At 49.2% G+C, this 24,148-nt stretch overlaps 1 protein-coding gene across 3 annotated transcripts in view; it reads right to left on the reverse strand.

Moving 5' to 3' along the window:
- Positions 1 to 24,148, reverse strand: part of LOC119390824 (nascent polypeptide-associated complex subunit alpha, muscle-specific form) — a 671,315-nt gene that overhangs the window by 517,229 nt on the left and 129,938 nt on the right. For all 3 annotated transcript variants that reach the window (XR_007415556.1, XR_007415557.1, XM_037658534.2), the window contains exons 3-6: positions 22,434 to 22,566; positions 17,186 to 17,335; positions 8,702 to 8,879; positions 978 to 1,969 (exon numbers count right to left, since the gene is read on the reverse strand). Coding sequence is in view for 1 of the 3 variants with exons in the window: in XM_037658534.2 (XP_037514462.1) it covers positions 978 to 1,969; positions 8,702 to 8,879; positions 17,186 to 17,335; positions 22,434 to 22,536 (1,423 nt within the window). In the remaining 2 variants the exon portion in view is untranslated. The remainder of the gene's footprint in view (positions 1 to 977; positions 1,970 to 8,701; positions 8,880 to 17,185; positions 17,336 to 22,433; positions 22,567 to 24,148) is intronic.

Raw genomic sequence — 24,148 nt, forward strand, 5'->3', positions numbered from 1 at the left:
ATCCGAGGGAATGCTGGGAATTCGGTACCATAAACGTGTAAGATGATCGGCAAGCGATGCGCTGCATGCATGGGCGTGGCACAAGCCACTTGCCAGTGCTCGCGCATGCGTACAAGCTGATTAAACTTTTCTTTACCTACACGTGAAATTTCTAGTGTTCAGCGTGCTCAACAATAAGCGGGAAATAAGAGCATATTCAGTCGAGTTTGGCTTGCGAACATGCCATGCCTCATTTTTCTTTCCTTCATGCCATTCGTCATGTGTCCAGCGGCGAATCCTCTCTAATAAGAACAACAATAATAAAACTACGCTGGGGCAATAGAATCAGTGAACTCAATAAGGACAGGAAATTTCACTTTCGCTCACTCAAAGTGTTAGGCCACAATCCGATGGAGCCATGCAACCGTCGCAAACATGCCTACTTCTATATGTCGACTTCTTTTGCTCACTTTTGCAACTTGTTAACAAAGATAACGACACATAACCCCCCTCTCCCATTAAAGCGCCCCTAGCGTCCGTATTCAAAGCGGCCCCCTCGAATTCAGCGGTACCCCGTTTCGCTTTTCATCGCTTCGAGACACGTTGTTACGCCAACCTGACAGTGCAGCTTGTAATGTTGCTAAAACCTTCAAAACATTGCCAGCCAATTCCTTCCATTTCTACCAAAATTGCATTTAAGCGGCAAAAACGGCCGTCAAAATTACGATCAATTCAGCAGTTACCTCAAATATGGATCTCAATCCGCAAAGTTTCTTTTTTAATTAACCACAAAGGAAGACACAAACGAAAAACATTGCCGCGGGGCCGAGCGCGATTAGTCTTTGAATAGCGGCCTCTGCATAAGTTATTCACGAAAAAAAAAAAAACGCTATTCCATTTCCACATACCGACGCCGATTGTTGTCCGCAATTCCTCGTCATTACATCATCCGCGATCGTAATAATACACGTATCTCCGTATAGTCGAATTCGTCTTACCCGGCAAGGATAGCGGTAGTGCCTTAGGCGGCAGCGTCGTCTTGGGCTTCGGACCTGAGAGTGACGACGTCGAGTGACTAGAAACTGGTCGCGTCGGCTGCACTCGGCTGACCACAGCTTCCCTGGGTGCCGTACGGACCGGCTGGGCGGTTCTCAGGTTGTAGGTTGTACGCCACGGCTCTGAAATGCGGGCCTCGCCGGAACACATATTGTTCGTCATTCCTCGATCTCGGCTAGGGCTCTCGCAGGCCGAGTCGCGGCTCGTTCCGCCAGGCGGGTGGTGCTCCTGCCGGACGTGCGAAGATTGTCCAACGTTTCCATTGACGAAAACGGTCTCGTTCGCGTACTGGGCAGAGCTGGAAATAGCGCGGGCAGGGTACTGGGAGTTCACCGGCCCGGCAGCGTCTTTCAGCGACGGCACTATTCCCTTGGAGCACTTGAACGTCGCAGATATGCAGTAGGCCGGGTGCTTGTTCGTAGACGATTCGCTGGGCGCAGGCGCCGGAACATCGTGGTCGAGCCGACGAGAGTCCTTCGAGTCAGTCGGTGACAATGCGGGGGAGGAGTCCGGCGGAACCGACGATCGACGAGAGCCGGACCATTTCATCGCAGATGCCGAAACGTCGTCGTGCGTCGGAGCGACGGACAACTTGGCGCCAGAGGACGCGCTTCTGCCGTCGAGGTCGAAGCTCGAGGGCAGAGTGCGGGCAGCGGGCACGGAGAGCCTCTTGAAAGACTCGTCCTCTTCGAAGGCGCGCACGGGCAGGGAGAAGCTACGGTACCGTCCCGCGGAGCGAGGGTCCAGCTGAGCTCCTTGTGTCGACGACGAGGCGTACAGGGCGGCCATGAGCTGCCTGCAGGAGCGGCGCATGTGCTGCTCAGAGAACGCCAGGCCTTCGTCGAAATGCACCCGCGGAGGCCCCGCCACAAACGAGCTCCTGGCGCCTCCGTCGTTACCACCGCTGGGAGTCGGGCTCTCGTGCAGCTCATGCCTGCAGTGAAAGAAGACACGTGGAGCGTTGATACAGTAAGCTTTACTGACGTCGTAACTATACCCACTGTTCTGAGTACGAGATGTCCGATGCATAAGACCAGACGAACATTATCAGCGAACGAGTGTCGCCCAAGTACAACAGACCTCCCTTATAGTTTAAGAGTTTAACTGTGTTTTGCAGAGATACAACGCATCTTGCCTTATTGAAACTGCTCACGATCGCCTTTTGGTAATCTTGATAGTACTACGATAACTTATTAAGAGCGTTCAACAGCAATGCCACCTTGTCATTGAAAACTATAAAGTTTAGCCGTCATCTTAAACGACGATCGTTCATCTTAAGTGAGCGAAAGTGCTTGCGAAATTTAAGACTCGGACATAGTTCATCAGGAGATTTATAAGTGCTTCTCCGGTAGTGTGCCCAAAGTTGCGCTTGCTGAGTCGCCTACGTGGGACGAACCGTAGAATCGGGCGGCAACTGTTCGTTTCCCACGCTGGCGTCGCTGTCACTTGTCCCGTCTTTACTGTCGCGTTCTTTCATTCCCTGCGTTGTGTACGACAGCGACACTCGTAGAATGACGCCCGGCAGCCTGTCACCGAAACCCGGAAGACGAGGCTATCGGCTCACCTGTCATTCTACGGCGAGAAGACGCAGAACCGTGTCCGGCCAGCCACTAACAAAGGCCTGGGAAAAACCGCGGCTATGGGCCATAAATTTCGCCCCTTAGAAACGAGCACGCCGTGAGATGCGTACACGCCGACTGTCTGCTCGGAACGGTATTGCGCCTTCGCCAAACCGCGCAGTCTGCCGCGTCTCATTTTGAAGCGCATGCCTCATGCGTCGCTGCCGTTGTATTCTTACAACTGGGACATTCAACTTCAAATTTTCAACTTAAACTTTATTATTTTTCTTGTAGAAACGTCCTCCGGGGCTAAAAGCTGCCGTCAGCAGCTTGACTGGACCCAGGAGCGTTGTACACGGCAGCGCGATAACAGTAAACATTTATAGAACAAAACTAGAACGTAAATTTGACACCCTCTCATGCATGCATTATGTCAGCATATGTAACATTCAACAACAGACAAAGTAGAAGCTTTTTTTGTACAAATGGTGAGACCATAGAACAAAACATGGTCATTTTTATATTCATCGTTTTACATTAATACAAATGATTACAAGTTAACGAAATACATCTCCAATTCTTTACGAGATAGATTAGTAGCGTGAACATGATTGTTTAGAATTTTCGACTAATTGTGTTCAAGATGTTTACTAATATTCGGTGCGAAAGCGTGGTGCAAACCTAGGTTCAGGGTTTCTGAGATGCACTGGTATGTCATGGTGTTGCAAAGTCGCCAGTAATGTAGGAGAATGTCTACATTCTTTCTTTGCAAAATGAAATATTTGTAAAACGCGGTATTTGCAGTATCGATCTACCCGTATGACTTGCTATTCTTGAGACAATGTTCTTGTCGTTGGTCTGGGCTCGATATTAGCAATGTTGCATAGAAGCGCCTTTTGTAATATAATTATTTTTATCCTCTAGCAACGCCTTGAAGCGGCAAGCGACTACGCTCTTAAGCTCCCAATACCAGCGAAATTCTGTGACGCATATTCCGATATCTAGTCGAAGGGCCACTTGTTGACAAAGATCATTCGAAGGTTTTAGCATTTCATGAAAGAGCGCGTTCGATTCTTCTCCATCCGCGGTCGTCAAAAGTACCGCTTCAAATGTGCAGCACGAAAAGATGGTACTTTCAGCGCGAGTCGCGCCTGCAGCAGTACAGCGAAACTGCGCTCGCTCGGGCGCCCTAATAAAGTCACGAAATCGGGCACAGCGCTCACGCGCCCTCTGTCGTGAGAGTCCGCTAGCGGAGAAGGAAAAATGCACGCGTCCCTCTCACCGCGCTCTCCGACGAAGCTCGTCGGTTCAAGGCTCTTCGTCGCCGATTCGCCGTTCGCGCTTCACGCCCGATTGGATGAGTTTTTGTGCGTCCTCGCCGGCTCCATATTTTAACGCGACAGCGTTAAAGAGCCCGTTTCGCAGAAATACCAGTGTCGGCGTCCGTGTCGGTGAGGCTAGCAACTGAGAAGGCGATGCGCACGGGGCCCGATTACGCTATCGCGTTCTACTCTTAAAGGCGAAGCTCAAGCGCACTCCAAGTTTTTTTCGGTAAATTAACGAGAAAAATGGCGTCACATGCAGGACACTTACCACCGTGATATCTTTCGTACAACATGAAATCTATAATTTTTGATAACGTGAACTCAATGAGTTAGGTATATTTATTTCAACGAATGATGGGACTTACCCTATATGCCATCAATCCAGATTTACGTTGTCGCGGCGGCCGCATTTAGATGGAGGCGAAATGTTAATAATAATAATATCTGGGGTTTAACGACCCAAAACCACCATATGATTATGAGAGACGCCGTAGTGGAGGGCTCCGGAAATTTCGACCACCTGGGGTTCTTTAACGTGCACCTAAATCTAAGTACACGGGCCTCAAACATTTTCGCCTTCATCGAAAATGCAGCCGCCGCGGCCGGGATTCGATCCCGCGACCTTCGGGTCAGCAGTCGAGCGCCATAACCACTAGACCACCGTGGCGGGGCAGGAGGCGAAATGTTAAAGGCCCGTGTGCTTACATTTAAGTGCACGTTACAAAACCCCAGGTGGTTGAAATTTCACGTTGTCTTTTTTTTTTAGAACAGCAGACAAGTATCCGGAACAGCGCGCGGAAAGAGTGAAGGCACGGCGTCTCCTAACAACACTGGCCGTTTTGGTTTGTCAAGAACTTCGCCACCAAGTTCGCCATAATAGCGCCGCCTGTCTATGTCACTGTCCGAGAAGTGCTTCTCGCAAACGTAGACACGAGGCGTCAGCTGTCGGTCTTTTCTTGGTATGGCGCGAGCCCACGCTTCCAACCTCACTGGGTCACTAGGAACTTCGAAGGTAATTACCTTCGCCTTGCAGGACGCGTACCCACTGCTGCGATTCGGCACGACACATTTTCGCCCCATCCTGAAGAAGCACTGGTCGAAATCCGCAAAGCACTCTCCTTTGTCGCGGCGTGAAAAGCACGCGCAAACATCGAGGAGTCGGCGCCGCCGGCGCAACGCGCGAGCGCTAAAGAGAAAGAAACCAGCAAATCGCCAAAGGAACTTTCCGTCCCAAGGCCACCTACGCATGTGCGCGCACTACATGCGAGCGAGGAGTGAGGAGCGCGTGCATGCGGCTGCAGACGTCGTCTGCTCAGGGGCCACTACTAGCAGTTCGTTCCAAGCGCTGTACGGCCTATAATTCTGGCAGTATCGATTAGGAACTGCAGCTAAAATATCTGTCATATCTACCTATTGATGTTACAAACAGATATCTTAGAAACTTTACATTGTACGAGGCGCTATCACGATTTTTATGCGTCGCGTCCATAGAAGAGCATGTAAAAGATGGCAACAGGCCGAAAGCGTCATCTGTCGTGCTTCGGCGTAACCGCATTCCGCCGTGACGCTATAGCGCCGCCCTCGCGCGCTGCCGCGGCCGAGAGATTCTCCTCCTCAAATACTTCTTTCTCCGTGACAGAGGCAATATTCGTAATAATTAATTGTTGGAGTTTAACGTCCCAAAACCACGGCATGGTTATGAGGGACGCCATATTGGAGGGCTCCGAAATTTCGACCACCTGGGGTTCTTTAAGGTGCTCCTAAGTACACGGCCTCAAGCATTTTCGCCTCCATCAAAAATGCGGCCACCGCGGCCGGGATCCGATCCCGCGAACTTCGGGGGACAGCAGTCGAACACCTCAACCACTAAAACACCGTGGCGGGTGCAATATTCGGTATATATATATATATATATATATATATATATATATATATATATATATATATATATATATATATATATATATATATATATATATATATATAGATAGATAGATAGATAGATAGATAGATAGATAGATAGATAGATAGATAGATAGATAGATAGATAGATAGATAGATAGATAGATAGATAGATAGATACCGCGGTATATAGCCTCCTAGAGGTGTACGAGAAAGCTCTACGCGTTTTTGTCGGCAGTGTGCTGTAAGAACAGTAAATTCTATGCACCAAGCTTTTGACCAGAGTAACATAAAGCGAAGTTAGGATAGGAAAAGCTGGCAGCCACCCATTTTGTAGCGCAAAGCTACAAGAAGATTCGCACGGATTTCCCAGAAACAAGTAGCCTCCTACAGTTGGAAGAAAAATTCCTCCTAGTGCAGGGATCGAACCTGAGACCCTCGCCTTTCCGAGGCGGTCGCTGTACCATTCGTCAATTTTCTCTTCTCTTCGTCCACCCTGTGGTATTGCGCAGAACTGATGTTCAATACCGGAAATTATTCGTGACGAGAAAGCCTACCAGAGCACTTCAGTAGCGGCTGTAATGCTGAGTCGCAAACACTTAATACCAATCTAAATAAGCCCCGATTTTGCGTTTCAAGTTGCTTGTATATCGTTTGTTCATTTGTATATTGTTTGTTCACCTGTACTACGCCATCACTAATATAATACGCCATTTTTCTTTTTCATAACCGCACCATTTTATGCAGTTTGAAAAGACAAGGACAAACGTGCCGCTGTTGTCGGTCACAACCGAAGGATAAGTACGAGCTCCGCCCCGTGAATTGCGGCGCGCCTGCCATTCATCGGCGCAAGAGAGTCGTGTTGGGCTGTTTGCGTACTAACCGCAAGTACTTTCTCTTTGCTAATGTAAACCCTTGCCGTATTACGAATTAAAGGCCGACGTCGCTACTTAAAATATGTACGTCTGGCTGAGCAGTGATTTCAGAATATTTGCTCAAACTTGTCAGGAAGCTCGAGTTTTCGACCAAAAACCTGCGACACGAACACGTACCTGAATAGGTAACGAACGTACAGGGCTCTGGCTGAGGGCGCTTGACGTCCCCGAAATAACCGAACGCAGTTGGATGGGATATATATACCAAAGGTTGGTAACCATAGACCAATTTCATTAACTTCAACATCTTGCAAAATATTAGAACATATAATTCACAATCATATCGTAGAGTTTCTCAACAAATACAATTTCCTAACTAGACATCAGCACGGATTTAGAAAAGGCTTTTCAACCTGCACTCAGCTAGTTGAAACCGTACATGATTTTGCGAAAGCTATTAACCACGGCAATCAAATAGATGCAATTTTTATGGACTTTGCAAAAGCCTTCGATAAGGTTTCTCACAAAAAATTACTTTTTAAATTAGAGAAAGTACTTAAAAACAAAAAGTTAATGGGCTGCCTTTCTTTTTACCTGACTAAACGACAACTTGTTTCCTTTCGCGATTGTAACTCAAAATATGTAACGGTTGATTCTGGCGTTCCCCAGGGCTCAGTCCTAGGACCTCTACTATTTCTTTTGTTCATTAATGATATTGTAGAACAAATTCCTGTTAAAGTGAAACTTTACGCAGATGACTGTGTTTTGTACTCAGAGGTTCATAGCACATCCGATCAACTTCTGTTAAATCAGGCATTTCAAAAAGTAGCCTCTTGGTGCGAGGAATGGCAGATGGTCATTAACTTTGATAAAACTGTTTTTATGCGAATTACACACAAGAAAAGTCCTTTGCATTTCAGATACAATGCTAACAACACTTTTTTGTCTGAAGTCACTAATTATAAGTACTTGGGGCTTTACATATCGAATGATCTCTGCTGGAACAAACACATTACACACATAACGACAAATGCAACTTACAAACTGTTTTTTCTACGTCGTTCACTAAAGCTATCCACTCCTTCTGTCCGCCTTTTAGCGTACAAATCAATTGTTTTACCAATATTAGATTACGCCGTTATTATATGGGATCCGTTTACTAAGACTAACATTAACAAATTAGAAAAAGTGCAAAAACGAGCAGCGCGTTTTATTTACAATAATTTTTCAAGGACTTCTGTTACGGACCTATTAACCAGAGCTCAACTTTCACCTTTATCATTAAGATACCGTAACTCAAGGCTTAAGTTTTTGTATCAACTGATTAACGGCCATTATCAAGTAGACATAGCTGATATTTTTTCTTTTTCTTCTGGCTACTCTACCAGGCAGAGACATGACCTTACCATAACCCCCTTTCCCACACGCAATAATTGCTTTAAGTATTCATTCTTTCCTCGCACCATAGTCGAGTGGAATAAATTAACTAATGCAATTGTTTCAGCACCCTCATTGGCATTGTTTTCATCGAAATTAGAAAGTGCACTAATCAGTTGAATCGTAGTACATACTACTGTACATGATTGTTAAATGTATTCTTGTATTTTTTATTGTATGTTTTTGCCCGTTGAAGTATTTTTTTCCCCTGTATTCATTGTATAACATGTATATACTATATGTCATTGTACTTGCCAATTGTTCATAACTAACTTGATGTACCACCCTGCTAAAATCACCAAATGGTGATTGCAGTATCTGTAAATAAATAAATAAAAATAAATCTCTGTGGGTGGGAGGTTCCATTCATTTGTATGTTCTAACCTACTATAAAATCGTCGCAACTCAGTGCTTTCACGTGCTTTGGGACAAAATAGTGTCACGGCAAAGATAGGTGATTAGAAACAACAAATGTGCCTGCTTTAGGCTCAAAGTATGTCAGGCCACAAAGAGATGAACACTGCGAGAAGGACAAAGCCTGTGGCACAGGACAGGAACGTGGGCGCACCTTTCTACGGGCCCATCGTTGCACGAGGAAGGCTCTGTGTCGGCCGAGGAGGTAGAGCCGACCCTCTGCGAGAAGCGTTCCACGGAGCCGTCAATGCCGGAGTCACCGTCGCTGTCCTGGCTCACCGGAGCGCTGCTCCTGCTCGGAGGAGGCACCCGGCGCTGCGAAGCACGGATCTCTGCGAACAGCGCGCCGTGCTCGATTCGCTTAATGTGGCACTCAAGGTGACTAACTAAACAAGCCTACATTGGGCTAGCTGACGATGGCTCATCATTAACAACATTGTAAAGGACACTCCCTATGTGTTGCTCGCCCCCCAACCCATACCTTCACCTTTTCGTCGTCTTTTTTTCTGTTTTTCCGCGCACCATTGTACACTGGAACGGCCGTCATCGTCCAACGGACATGCCTTCATTGACGCTGTAAGAGCTCACTACTCATCCTGAACGGTGAACGCGAGTCATCTTTTTTGTACATCCACCGCTTATGTAATAGCCCTACAGTGGGGTCCTTACGGCAATAAAATGAAATGAGTCCCTATAAATGGGGAAAAGGAAGACGCCAGTACGACGGCAGCAGGGCGGTGTGCTCCTGTCGCACTTACGGCGCATTCACACTTGAGAAGCAAAAAGAAAGCAAAAGCGCCAGAGCGGCGGGAAAACCAAATCGTTCGCGTCGAAAGCGTTCGCATTTGTTCTGCTCCTCTTGCACGCCGCCGACTTCGATAATTCATTCCATTTTGCCCGTTTGCTGTGCATTTATTTCGTACTGAATTCAAGTTATGCATGCAAAACACCAAAAAAGAAGGGGGGGGGGGGTTACCTTTTCATACCGTTGTTTCGGGAGATACAGGAGCAGAAACTACATAAGCGGACACACCGGCAGCGGTGGCAGCATATTTGTCCGGGTGTGCAAAATCGAGGTACGTAGGGGCACGCCGACTCGCTGCTGCTTCACCTTCTTCTACTTCTAGTCTTCTCAGCAATGATAATCCAAACCAGGCTATCGATGTACGAGTCCTTGTCGAGGCTGTGAGTTATTTTGTGCTGCGCGGGTAGTTTGCGATTGCGCCGATGCGAAGCACCGCCGACTCCTTGGCCACCATATCCAAATTGCGGGCGGTTGTTTACATGACGTGCTTTATGAGCTAACTCAGCCAAAGTACGGCTTCCCCTGACGCGGAAAGGAGTTCCGCTTTCGCGTGGCGGAAAAATTGGTCGCGGACCGATTTTTTTCGCGTCGGGCTCGCGACGTGGGTTTCCGGCCGCTTAGGCGGGGAAGCGAACGGATTTATGGCGAGTTTTGCCGCTTTCGCCCTCTTCGAGGAAGTGGGAACGTACCTTTAAGACGCATTAAAAAAAAAAGAAAGAAATTGACGGCTAGGGTAAACTTCTTCGTTTGTTTATATATATATATATATATATATATATATATATATATATATATTGTGAGCGCTGACTATATAGTTCATCTTCATCTGTACAGAAACCATTGTAATCATCATCTTCGTTTGTCACGCGGGCTGCGCCGCTTTTGGGACATTGAAATATAACCTTTCGATTACCGAACTGGGCGTCGTCTCATAAGTGGTGGAGAGTGCTGTGGTTCCCACGTCCTCTTGCTCTACCGGTCACCCCTGGAGCTCCGGTCTGGTCGACGGTTGTGCTCGCAAACGACTGTGATGGCACAAAACAACGCCTCCGCTGCCGCAACCGCTTCTGCTCCGCCAGTTGGGCCTAACTACACAGTGAGTACGTCGCAGCGAGACCCTCCGGTATTTTCCGGCCTTCGCGGTGAAGACGTCGAGGAGTGGCTCGACAATTATGACAGAACCAGTGTTTGTAATTGTTGGGACGAGGCCCACAAACTACGCTACGTTCCTTTTTACCTCAGGGAAGTGGCTAAAACCTGGTTCCACAACCATGAAAGTGACTTTCCTGATTGGGCAGCCTTCACGGCGCAACTCCGTCAGATATTTGGTACATCTGCAGGACGCTCTGAGGTAGCCAAACAGAAGCTCGCAACCCGCATCCAAGGGCCCGACGAATCATATACGTCGTATATTGAAGACGTTCTGGCTCTCTGTCGCCGTGCCCAGAGTGACATGACGGAGGCCGATCGCATCCGTCACATACTGAAAGGCGTGAACTCTGTGGCCTTCAATGCTCTCGTCATTCAGAGCCCAAATACAGTTCAGGACATAATCACCACATGCCAACGCCTGGACGTGCTCTATTCCATGCGCCTTCCACACGCCTCCTCTGACGCTCGCTTTGTTGGAGAACAAGAATTGCGAGCCCTGATCCGCACCATTGTCAGAGAGGAACTTCACGGTCTTGTTCCGGGCAACACAGCCACTTCGCCTGTCCGCTCTCCTCCTCCCAACCTGCGTGAAATTATCAAGGACGAACTGGCATCGATGACAAGCGTCGCACGTGCCCCGTCTCCTGTACCTTTTCGCATGCCTTCGTACGCAGAAGTTGCATCACGGGCCCCTGCACCAATGTCATCTGCGCCTGCGGACGTTCCGTGCGACCATTTGGCTTCGATGGCAGCACAGGCACAAGGGCAATCACACTACTCTACCTGGCGTCCTTCGCGCCCCGTCTGTTTCTACTGTGGCATACGGGGCCATATATCCCGTTTCTGCCGCCGCCGTCAGCAGGAGGAACGACGTGGCTATTCTGCTTATGAAAGAGACTTTGCCCCAAGATCTGATGCCTACGCTCCAGCACCGTATCCATCCTCCTCACGTCGGTCGCCCTCACCTCCACTGCCCCAAGCCATGCCTCGTCCTTCTCGTTCACCTCGCCGCCGTTCTCCGTCACCATTTCGGCGTACGACATCACCCTTGCGTCCTGCTCCGATCTCTCTGGACAGCCACTCGGAAAACTAGAAGCTGCAGTTTTTGGAGGGGAAACTGCTCGTTGTCGAAACGTCACAACTCCTCCGTCTCGCCCAGCAAATTTACTGCCTGTTTGTGTGGAAGGTGTTTGTGTTGACGCCCTTGTAGACACTGGAGCCGCAATTTCAGTCATTAACCGCGAATTGTGTTTTCGTCTACGGAAAGTGCAAACTCCTTATGTCGGTCCCCTGTTATGCGGCGCTAATGACAATCCGATTTGCCCGACCGGACAGTGTACTGCGCGCGTTCTCATCGACGGAGTCCGCCATCATGTACAGCTGGCTGTGCTTTCTTCATGCGCTCATCAGATAATCTTAGGCTGGGACTTCCTATCGGCTTCGTCGGCTGTCATTTCTTGCGGTCAACCTCTCATTCGTATTACGGACACTGAGCTTTCTTCTGCTGCCGATTTTTCACCGCCCAACCTTGTCACAGCTGCGGATTTTCTCCTGCCTTCAGGGCAAGAACGTGTACTTACGATCAGGTCACGAGACGTTATAGATGGCGACGCGGTGGTTACACCTTGCCAGCGCTGTATTTCTCGAGGCATCGCCATCGCATCTTGTCTAGTGCGGTTCACACGTGGTTATGCAAGCATCACCGCCTACAACACGACGCCAGAAGCCCTACTGCTGCCAGAGGGGACTACTGTTGCCAGCATTACCGAAGACGCACCGGTATGTGTCGTTACTGTTTCAACTGACTCGTCATTTCCACAAGGTACGCCCGCGGAAGGTTCATCGCGTGCTCTAAAGGCCACTTTGAGTACAGATCTCAATCCGACCCAGACTGATGCCTTGCTGACCATATTAATGAAACACAACGCTTGCTTTGACGTTTGTTCCGATGGCCTGGGTCAAACAACAGTGGCCGCTCATCGCATCGACACAGACGGATCTCGTGTTATTCGTCGCCGCCCTTACCGTGTTTCAGCTTCTGAACGCAAAGTTATAGAAGAACAAGTCAACGATATGCTCGCACGCAACATTATCAGGCCTTCGGCAAGCCCGTGGTCTTCTCCTGTTGTGCTCGTTAAAAAAAAGGATGGCTCGGTGCGATTTTGCGTTGATTATAGAGCGCTGAACAATATTACTCGTAAGGACGTGTATCCTATGCCTCGGATCGACGACGCTCTTGATACTTTACAAGGTGCCGAGTACTTTTCGAGCCTCGACTTGCGCTCTGGTTATTGGCAGATCCCGATGCACGAGTCCGATAAAGAGAAGACTGCATTTGCCACACCTGATGGACTCTTTGAATTCAATGTAATGCCTTTTGGCCTCTGCAATGCCCCAGCCACATTCGAACGAATGATAGATACGGTGCTTCGTGGATTAAAATGGAAGACCTGCCTTTGCTACCTGGACGACATCGTCATCTTTTCATCCAGCTTCTCACAGCACCTGGAACGGCTAGACGAAGTTCTGACCTGTCTAGCTAAGGCCGGTCTCCAGCTAAACACTAAGAAGTGTCGGTTTGCCAGCCGCAGCATCAAGGTATTAGGTCACGTTGTCAGCAGGCATGGCATTGAGCCCGATCCCGACAAAGTTGCTGCAGTACAGCACTTTCCTACACCAACCACACCTAAAGACCTTCGCAGCTTCCTCGGCTTAGCGTCGTACTTCCGCCGCTTTGTGCGTGATTTCGCCACTATTGCAGCTCCTTTGCACAAGCTTTTGACCGCGAGCGCACCTTTTGTCTGGTCGGATGAATGCGCAGCCGCTTTTCACACTCTCAAGCGATGCCTCACATCGCGGCCAGTGCTTCGGCATTTCGACCCTGCAGCGTCTACTGTCCTACACACTGACGCAAGTGGACATGGCATCGGTGCCGTCCTGCTGCAGCGGAACCACGCTTCCGAAGAACAAGTCGTGGCCTACGCGAGCCGCACTCTTTCTCCTGCTGAGCGAAATTACAGCATCACCGAACAAGAATGCCTCGCCGTCGTGTGGTCCGTACAAAAGTTTCGCCCTTATTTATACGGCCGGCATTTCACAATCGTCACTGACCATCATGCTCTGTGTTGGTTATCGTCTCTCAAGAATTTGTCGGGACGCCTTGGCCGTTGGGTACTGCGTTTGCAAGAGTATGACTACAGTGTCACATATAGGTCGGGTCGGCAACACCAAGATGCTGACGCTTTGTCGCGGTGCCCGCTCTCGCCAAGCGCCCAAGTGTCGCCTTCAATCTGTTCATCACCAACCAGCCAAGTGACCAAGCAGACGGCCGGTAGTCCGAAAGAGTCCGTTGCCTCAGTGGACATTCTTTCATCCACAGATCTCACCTCGCTCCAACATGCAGATACATACTGCCGCACAATCATCGATCGGCTTACAGGCTTATCCCGTGCCCCCAACAGCCGCTTAAGACGACAGCTTGAACGTTTTAAACTTCGAGATGGAACGTTATGTAGGCACATTTACCACCCTCTCGGTAACCAATGGGTTCCAGTCGTCCCTCGTTCACTTCGTCTCCAGGTTTTACAAGCCCTGCACGACGACCCGACAGCTGGCCACTTGGGTTTTCACAAGACTTACGAGCGCATCAAAACTCGGTGCTTTTGGCCTGGCCTCTCAACAAGTGTGGCGAAGTACGTCGGTTCCTGCGCGTCATGCCAACACCGAAAACGTACCACATCTCTTACCGCAGGCCCTTTACAACCTCTGCCGTGCCCGTCCGCTCCCTTTGACTTCGTGGGCATCGACTTATACGGACCCCTCCCGCTTACGCCAGCCGGTCACCGCTGGATTGTTACTGCCGTGGACCACCTAACTCGCCTACGCGGAGACGGCAGCTCTTCCCTCTGGTGCTACCTCGGAAGTAGCCGATTTTGTCCTGCGCGCCATTATTTTGCGCCACGGTGCCCCTCGTGTTCTCCTTAGTGACCGTGGCAAGACATTTCTTTCCCATGTTCTTGCTGAAGTCCTCCAGGCCTCTAACACCGTACATAAGACCACATCAGCATATCATCCGCAAACAAATGGTCTTACAGAGCGTTTTCACCGAACTTTGTCCGACATGATATCCATGTATGTTCAGCCAGATCACAAAAACTGGGACACTGTACTCCCTTTCGTCACGTTTGCATATAATACTGCCACACAACGCACGACGAATTACAGCCCGTTTTTCCTCGTGTTTGGCCGTGAACCGACTTTTGTTCTGGACACCACATTTTTATCCACGCCCTCTGTTCCATCTTCGTCCCTTCCAGAAGAGTTCGCTGCTCGCGTCGCCCGCTGCCGTGAAATTGCCCGCGCCAACACTGCTACCATTCAGGACAAGAGGAAAGTCCGTTTTGACGCGAAACGTCGAGTTGTTTCGTTCCGTCCAGGCGACGAAGTCCTCCTGTGGACACCTGTTCGTACCCCTGGGCTCTGTGAAAAATTTCTTCATAGATATCTCGGTCCATACACCGTGCTGGAAAGGACATCTGCCGTGAACTATCGCGTCGCTCCAGCCAGCGCGGCTACTGATCGTCGTCGCCGCAGCACCGAGATCGCTCATGTCTCTCGCCTGAAACCATATATTCGGCGTTCCTACCCTTAACCTGCTGCCCGCTTTCGCGAAGGGGGAAAATAGTGTGAGCGCTGACTATATAGTTCATCTTCATCTGTACAGAAACCATTGTAATCATCATCTTCGTTTGTCACGCGGGCTGCGCCGCTTTTGGGACATTGAAATATAACCTTTCGATTACCGAACTGGGCGTCGTCTCATAATATATATATATATATATATATATATGTATGTATGTATGTATGTATGTATGTATGTATGTATGTATGTATGTATGTATGTATGTATGTATGTATGTATGTATGTATGTATGTGTGTGTGTGTGTGTGTGTGTGTGTGTGTGTGTGTGTGTGTGTGTGTGTGTGTGTGTGTGTGTGTGTGTGTGTGTGTGTGTGTGTGTGTGTGTGTGTGTGTGTGTGTGTGTGTGTGTGTGTGTGTGTGTGTGTGTGTGTGTGTGTGTGTGTGTGTGTGTGTGTGTGTGTGTGTGTGTGTGTGTGTGTGTGTGTGTGTGTGTGTGTGTGTGTGTGTGTGTGTGTGTGTGTGTGTGTGGTGTGTGTGTGTGTGTGTGTGTGTGTGTGTGTGTGTGTGTGTGTGTGTGTGTGTGTGTGTGTGTGTGTGTGTGTGTGTGTGTGTGTGTGTGTGTGCAACGACACCGAAAGCAAGGAGAAATGCCGCGATATCGGCTGTAACGAAGACATGTTAGCTCGCGCGAGACTAGTAACTCGAAGCGTAGCACAGAAAGCAAAATAAATATTGAGACTATTCACAACCACTGCACTTTTTTATCGTTTAGGAAAGTCGCGGGTAATTTTCATCATTCAGCGCAAAAAAAAGTGCGCATTTTATTTGCTTGCACCACCGCGCGAGTCGAAGTTTAAAATGCCACAAGGAGGCAGGTGAGCATGACCTCATTCATAGCTGGCTCAACCCTGTACCTGCCGAGTTTTTTGACCGAAAACAATACAGAAGTACCGATTTTTTTTATATTTGCCTATGTGATTCCACGCGCCTTGAACAACTAAAAAGTTATTCAAAGGCGTTTTATTCGCACGATAAGCTGCAAATATTTTTTTTAATGTGCAGAGGTTTGGCTTCACTGCACTGCACCACGGAGAGTGGTGTCCGTACCTCTCCAGTCTTCGCTGCAGAAAATGACTTTGAAATTTAAGAAATAAAGCGCAGGGAAGCGAGTCTGTGAAAAGGAACCATGGACGCGCGCGTGACGGTTTGCTAACATCTAACAGCGTCCACAGCCGATACGTCCAGACGCGGTCGTCGCCCGAATCCGATGATTTAGAGAAGCTATGCTGCTGTGTAGTCGCTGCCACACTCGCAGGAGAACTGAAATTTTTCTTTTCACGAAACTTCGGCAAACAAGGGCATCCTTTTTTTTTTAATGGAGCTGTTCGGCCACGTGCGTACCGCTCGCGCACATAGGAGGATGCTATTTTATAATTGGTTACATGAATCAAGTCCTTTCTCGACCAAAATGCATGCTTTTAAAGCGTTTTAATTTTTTTTTTACTGTGCTATCTGTTGAAGGCAAAGAGACTAAAGCAAAATGAATCAGGGTAGCTTAACTGCGACGCTCCCGAATGCTTGTTTCATGGTGGACGAGGCCAGCTCGTCTTCGGTATATGGAAAGGGTTAAAGCCTACGATAACGCGTTTCGGCATCTAGAATTTTTGCGCAAGCCAGATATCGGATCAGTCAGAGCCGACGTTTATGTCTACTGTTACAACGAATATCGCATATAACGAACTAACTTATGCCCCGATGCTATTTCGTTATAGCGAGGTATGCCTACCCACTTTAAGAAAAAAAAAAGCGTATGTGTTACTCTTTTCGGCGAGTCCTGACTTGACACGTATATGACACTGCTTCAAGAGACACATTAATTCTCTTGTGGGTCACGCGACTCTCCGACGATGATCTCCGAAGAGAGTTCACGTGTCTGCTTACAGAGAGTCATATGTGGCAAGTCAGGACTCACCGAAAAGAGTCGAAGGGCTCTTTCCTTTTTCTCACATATACAGTGCGTCGACTAGACGGTCGCTCACCCGCACCGGCGTACTCGTCGTTAGCGGACGTGGGCGAGGATCGGTTGGCGCTCGCAGAAGACGTCGAGGCCTGGTTGCTGGCGTCGGAGCACTCGCTCTGGGTGTCGTCTCCGGAGGCTTCGGTCGAAGCGCCCTGCTTGCCGCCGGCCACTGCGAGTGATGCAACAGGGCAGCGGTTGTTGGCTATGTACTCGCACAGCGCCTACAGAGCTGCTCGACTGAGCTGGGTAAACACGATTATTCCGGGAAGGTATCTATAGATGATGTAACGTGATATCGCACGCCTCTCGTTCGTTGCACAAAAGAGAGGCAGTTGGCGCATCCGGATTGCTCGATCAATTGGCTTCGCAAAATAAATAGGCTAACAAATATGTTTTCTGCAAGGAACACCATACTACAGGACAGAGATATAATACGCGCAGCGACAGGAACATTCGGCGAGGAGCGGAGAAAAATGATCCTGGAGAGGATCCGCATACGCGCGTACGTGACACCAATGCAGTCTAATGCACGCCAAACGAGCACCTGTTATTGCTCATGAACACGGAGCACGTATTGCAGCAGCATATAACTTTCGTCTTTCTGTTGTCTCCTCTTTCCAAGGCATTTTCTTTTTCAAAGCAATATAACAGCCACCGTATTGTCAGGTACTAGCTTAAATTTCTTCCGCGAAACCTCATGGCCGTAATCGTAGACAGTTTTACTATATGGCACGCAAAACCCCAGCGTACACTATAAAACAGCGTTCCAAACTATATTAGGGGGTCCGATGTTCGCGTGCGCAGAGCGCTACGAAGCGTTTTGTTGTGCACGTAGGCCGGGTTTTAGGACTTAGCGTTGCAGGCTTCACGTGATTACGGGGCTGGAGGCGTCGGCGCCAAGGCTGTCCGCCTCGATTTCACGTGTGGCTTGCACCTTCGCATTCGTTTCGCCTCTCTAGGATATTGCTTTTATCTGTTAGATAACGTGAACGTCGGGTGTGTTGTCAGGCCCATGAAAAAACCCCTTGCCACGAGAATGTTTTTGGCTTCTACATACCAGATGGCGCCATCGATGGCCGGCCCCTTCGCTCTTATCGTCCTCCTGCTTAGTACAACTCGTCCATGGCAAGTGGTTTTCGGTCACCTTGCTTCGGTGATTTAAGGCTCTGTTATACTCCGACGTCCAACGCGAGCGCCCGCGAGGACGTTGCGTTCCGTCACGCCGAGCTGGCGACGCTACGCCAGGCGCAAATCGGTCTCCGCTACAGTCGAGCCTGCTCCAACGCGCTGGTGCGATCGCATCTAGTGGAGCACATGCGCAGTATAGCGAAGAACGCCCACGCCATCTGTCAGGAACCGACGAAACAGCCCGTGAAGCAGGTTCCTGTACATGCGAGTCCGGCGCGTCTGGCGCGAAATGCAGCAGGATCTATTCGGCGCCGAGCGACGCCCGAGCGCGCCAGCAGCCGTCGGCCGCGTCGGCGGTCAGCGGACGCCGGACTATAGAGGGCTCTTTTTTGCTGACGTAACGTCGCCGTGACGCGCGCGCTCGCTCGTCGACGTTACGCTGGAGTATATCAGAGCCTTAAATACGGACGATAACTGACCGCTGTTCTCGATTTCGGTTATCCGCTCGAGCGGAGCCGCCGCGGCGGTACAGTGGTTACGGTGCTCGACTTCTGACCCAGAAGTCGCGGGTTCGATTCCGGTCGCGGCGGTCGCGTTTCGATGGAGGCGAAAAGGTAGAGGCCCCTGTACTTAGATTCAGGTGCAGGTTAAAGAACCACAGGTGGTGGAAATTTCCTGAGACCTCCACTATTTTTGTTTACGCTGTGCTAAAACTCGTTCAATATAACTTTTCGCATCGACTTATTGAGCGAAATACGCCGATGCAAGAACTATACGCTATACTAAAACTGACTAGTGGTCGCTGCCGTGCGTACATGTACGCATAACGCAACGAACGCGTAGCGAAGATAATTAAGTTACTCGAACGCCAATGGTCGCATTGCACCGGTCGGTTCTCGTTTGCCAAACAAGATAAGCCGATTAATGCGCGCGTCGTGTGCTAGATGATGCCCATAGCGGCGTCAGACAGACTTGACAACTACCCTTCGTCAAAAGACTGGCTGACACCGTGTACGTACGTCCTCAGCCCAAAAGGCGTTGAACGCTCTTCTTCTTACGGATACCTTGAGGTATGAGGAGTGTCGATTTCCTCCGTTTCTGGTAGTGCCTCATGCTACCATATTGTATCCCATTTTACCGCGCAGGATAGCCAGCCGGTCCGCTGACCTACCGGCACCCGCCACTGTGCTCGACTGCTGGCCCGAAGGTCGCGGGATGGAATGCCCTGCCGCGGCGGCCGCATTTTGATGGAGGCAAAATGCTGGAGGCCCGTATATGTAGGTGCACGTTAAAGGTCCAGTAAACAACCCCGCGGTACAAAATATGTGATGAAGCGATAATTGCGCACTTGTACAATGTGAACATGCTGCCGCAAGAATTTTGCGAATAAGTGCTGTAATAAGGCAGTTACAGGGTATAGACCAGAACACAGAGCATTCCATGCGCATCGCCATATTTGCATCGCGCGTCGCGCCATCTATCGCACACGTGACGAAAAACATGCGCGGGCTGCCACGCCAGCAGACGCTACACAGAGCAAACGTGAAACTCCCGAAACTCAGCCCGTCGGAGAGCGTGTTTCGCGTCTTTTCTAGCCTGGACATTTTCGCTGATTTTATTGGAACATCAAGAACATCTTGCTCATGCAAGTCCACAATGTATACAGTACCTGCTGAGCGAGCTGCGGAAGCAACCTCGTCAGATACGTACGCTGTTACATTTGTAAAAAAACGTTCTCGCTGTGGTACGCGTGAATCGTAATTGCAGTGCAGCTCGCGAAAGAGTGAAACGATGTTTTGTTGCGCCATATTACAAGTTGTGCACAAAGTTTTGTGGAATGTGATCATTTCAGCATGCAACGCGTAATAATTAGAGTACGCTTTACGGGTAGTTTCGCGGAACGTAATTTTTGTTTCACGAGCGCTCTTACAATAATGCGTCTTGCTCACAAAAGCATGCTATCAGAGAGTATAACCTGCAGTATCGTTCAGCGATCCCATTTGGAAGCTACCTGCGCGATTTTATTCTTGTAACGATGATGCTTTACAAGCGAAACTGTGCTACTCTTAGTTAAGTCGGTTAGCTACGCCTGCGACGTAAAGGACACTGGCGCGAGTACTGTTTACTTACGTGCCAATATATGTATTATGTGCAGCTGGATGCCTCGTGTCCAAATAAATTTGGGGACATCAAACACTGCAATGAAAGCACGAAATTCTGGCCAGCTGTTGAGGAGCACCGTGCCATTTATTGCCTTTTGAAGACGAAATCTCGAAGGCGTGGATGCCATCAAATCACTAAAGCTTAATACTACGTTGAAAGTGGCAAAGCATGCTGATTGCTTGGGCTTGAAAGCACTACCTTGCACGAGACTCTCGTCAAAGGAAACGCTCAAATGTATGAAGTGCACCCCCACACAAAGCTCGCGCCTGCCTTCAACCCAGCTGCGTGTCACGCAAATTAGGTTCGCAAAATGAAATAGGTGGGCATCACACTGCAGAATACACGCAATTAGTGTACTTACTCGCGCATTTTCACTCGGCTCCTAGTTTTTTTGCTTGAATCACAGTTATCCACTCGCGGCGAAGCTGAAAACACCACACCGGCACTATTTCCGTGGCGCGTCGTAATCGTCGCAGACAACGCTAATATCCTCTTGTTGCGCTGCTTGTTTTGGCATCCAAAGACAACGCAGTAGTGCCCAGACGAGCTCTTACACGCTGAAGCGGCGCGAACGGGTACTTTTTCACACTTTAAAGCCTCAGAACTGCAGCTTGCCCTGTTTACTTAGTGCAGCCCGCTCGCGCCTCGGCAGCCCGGTTAGCCCGGCGTCTGGGTGCGAGAGTATCCGCTCGGCTCGCCAGCAGCCTGGGTGCGAGACAGGCGTGCTCTGGTGTATAGAACACGCCGCTTTCGGCTGGTTTCGGTTTCTCGCTCAGCCTTCCCATTCTCCCGGCAACCAAGAGGGGTAGGCGTAGCCCGCTGCCGCGACTACGCCCACTTCGGCAACGTAACCGCACGTCAGCGATTACGTCATTGGGTCATTACGTAACGACCGAGCAAGGCTTCCTCCACGTGTCGCTCGCGTCAGAGCTAGTCTCCCTATGCTACGGCAGGTAGGGAACATGTACAGTAACTTTACTCAGAGCGGCGCTATAGGGTCCCGCGAGCGGCGCGGTGATGAAGCGCGGTAACTGCGCGGCCAAAACCACATCACCTCAGGGCCCAGGCGCCGCTTCGTTGTGCAGAGGACCAATCGACGAAGTCGGTGCAACGTAATGTTGCCCATGGGCAAGATTACGTCACTTCGCGTACGAGGAGGATTGGACAGGCGCGGGAGAGGGGTGCGGGAATTGTTCCTCAAAATGAAGCGTCTGCGCGGCGCGGTAATATTTGCAAAATGCGGTCGCCGCAGCTGTCTGCCCGAATTGGTGAGCTTGTTTAGGAGATGTAAAAAAAAAAAAAATCGGAGCCTGTTTATTGGCCTTTTAAAGAACCCCAGATGGTCGAAATTTCCGAAGCCCTACACTACGGCGTCCCTCATAATCATATCATGGTTTTGGACATAAAACCCCAACAATTAATATTAACTTACTGGTGTTCCCGTCTATGCCTTCTCCTTACCCCCTGCCCCTTCCCTACCCCCCCCCCCCCCCCAAAAAAAAAACGACTACGCATGTAGGACGACATCGAAGAAACAGAGGGCGCTTGTCATTTTACTCTTCATAAAATTAATTATTCAACAAATTCATTCCCCTTGATCTGTCTGTCTTGCAGAGCTACTGAGGCCCTCTATAGGGAAGCTGAACTTTCGCAGACTTGACAGAGTTTCGACAGAGTAAATTGAACAGCATATGCGACGGCTTGTCATGGCGTCTCCGTCCTAAAGAAACGAAAGGCCGATTTAGAATCACGGCAAACTAGGTAGCGTCCATTTTAGCGTCTTTGAGAAAACAGTGCAAGAATGAAATGAGCCACAGCAAAAGTAGCGAACCGGTTATTCCTGTTCTCGTCGCTACACATAGGAAAGCCGCTCAGAGCTCGCCTCTGGTTTTCTTCTTTGTAGGCCATTTCGCGCCATCCAGTTTGAGAAGGAAATAATAATCGCGATAAGAAAATCCGCCAGTGCGGCCACTTACGAGGGCTCCATGGCTCGTCCTGTTCACACGCGCTGTCGGGAGATGGCGCTCGCACCAGTTCCGCCATGAACGCTTTCAGCGAGCTGTGCAGAAGTGACGACATCTCGTGGCTACCTCCTGCAGCCTCTGGGGCCTACGAAAAACACGTTTCCCGTCAGATTAGATTAGATAAGATTAGATTAGATTAGACAGACAGAAAGACAGACATAGATAGATAGATAGATAGATAGATAGATAGATAGATAGATAGATAGATAGATAGATAGATAGATAGATAGATAGATAGATAGATAGATAGATAGATAGATAGATAGATAGATAGATAGATTTGGCTAAAGAACAGCATAACCAGAAAGCAGCCAAGTAGCCAACGGAATTTCTTTTTCCCGGCACAAGCCCCTATGCGTAGTTAATATATGGCTAAAATTAGTCAAACTTGAAAACCTGTCCTAGGGCAGGACTGCTGCGCCCTGTATCGCTGTCTGAGCAGGACATTGAATGAGTCGCTTCAGGGTACCGCGTGCTTAACGTTCAATACGGCGGCTGCACTTTACCTAAAAGCAGGATACGGTGTTCACTTATCATTGGGAAACAGGCAAGCAACCGACTCGATGACCACTTTGATTTACGTTTCTGTTCTGGTTATTCTTTTTTTTATGAGGCCACGTGACACGAATTGTTCGCGTAAAGATAGGCGCCGTTGTCCGCTCCTCACATGTGCATCATCAACGCCGACCCCAAGAGTTCGTCGCTTCCCCAACCCAGACTGAACGCGCCGCCAGGAAGAGTTGTGCAGGAAAGTGACCGATGAGCGCGGTGAAAGAAAAATGGCGGACCGCCGCTTCCGCATTTCTCTATTTCTGAACTCGCTCCCGTGGCTGCTTTTTCTCCACGTCGGTACGCGGGTGACCCCCTGGGTACACTCTACGTATACAATAATCGGCCCATATATTTGCTTGCCATGGCTACAAACGATTACCCCTTCACATCGGGATCGTTTCTCTCTCTTCTGCTTCACGCAATTCTCGTTTCATTTATGCCACCAGCATTACAACTCATCAACCTTGTACACTACTGGCGTGATTTTTTTTTTCTCGCGTTCTGTACAGTTCTCTTAGACAGCCCACACTTTAAGACCGCGAAATGCCGAGCGATAACGAAGCCTCCTCAAGCGTAGAGTATTTGGAAATTGCATCTGAACGCCACAAACAGTGCAACGTGGGCGTATCCGTGTACTGTGTGCTTAGTTTCACATGGCCTCCATGTTAAACTAGGCGTGCAAACGTTCTGGGATTACTCTTCAGAATGCGTTTGTGCAACTGAATAGAGATAGACAGAACATTTTGATGCGAGTAAAGCAGAAAGTTCGTGCCCATAAAGGCAAGCAGAATGGTAAAAATTGCCATCAGCAATTTTATAGCAAAAGGCTACACAGAACAGCGACATTGCCTCTTCGAGGGGCTGCTTTATTTGCAAATAAGGCTTGATGATTCACGGATAACATGCAAGTAAATAGGATACACAAAAATAGTTTCGGCGGATAACAGCAGCAATTTTGGATGGTCTCTGTAACATTTTCTTTCTTTTTTTTCCAATTTTTAACCCCAATCACACCGTATATCTATAGACAAAGACACTCTTGCAGATGACTTACTAGGCGCCGCACATAAAGAAGTAAAGCATGCGACTCTGGGTTCGAGCAATCCCAAACTTGC

The sequence above is a fragment of the Rhipicephalus sanguineus genome, chromosome 1 (assembly GCF_013339695.2).
Source record: "Rhipicephalus sanguineus isolate Rsan-2018 chromosome 1, BIME_Rsan_1.4, whole genome shotgun sequence".
Lineage (NCBI taxonomy): Eukaryota > Metazoa > Arthropoda > Arachnida > Ixodida > Ixodidae > Rhipicephalus > Rhipicephalus sanguineus.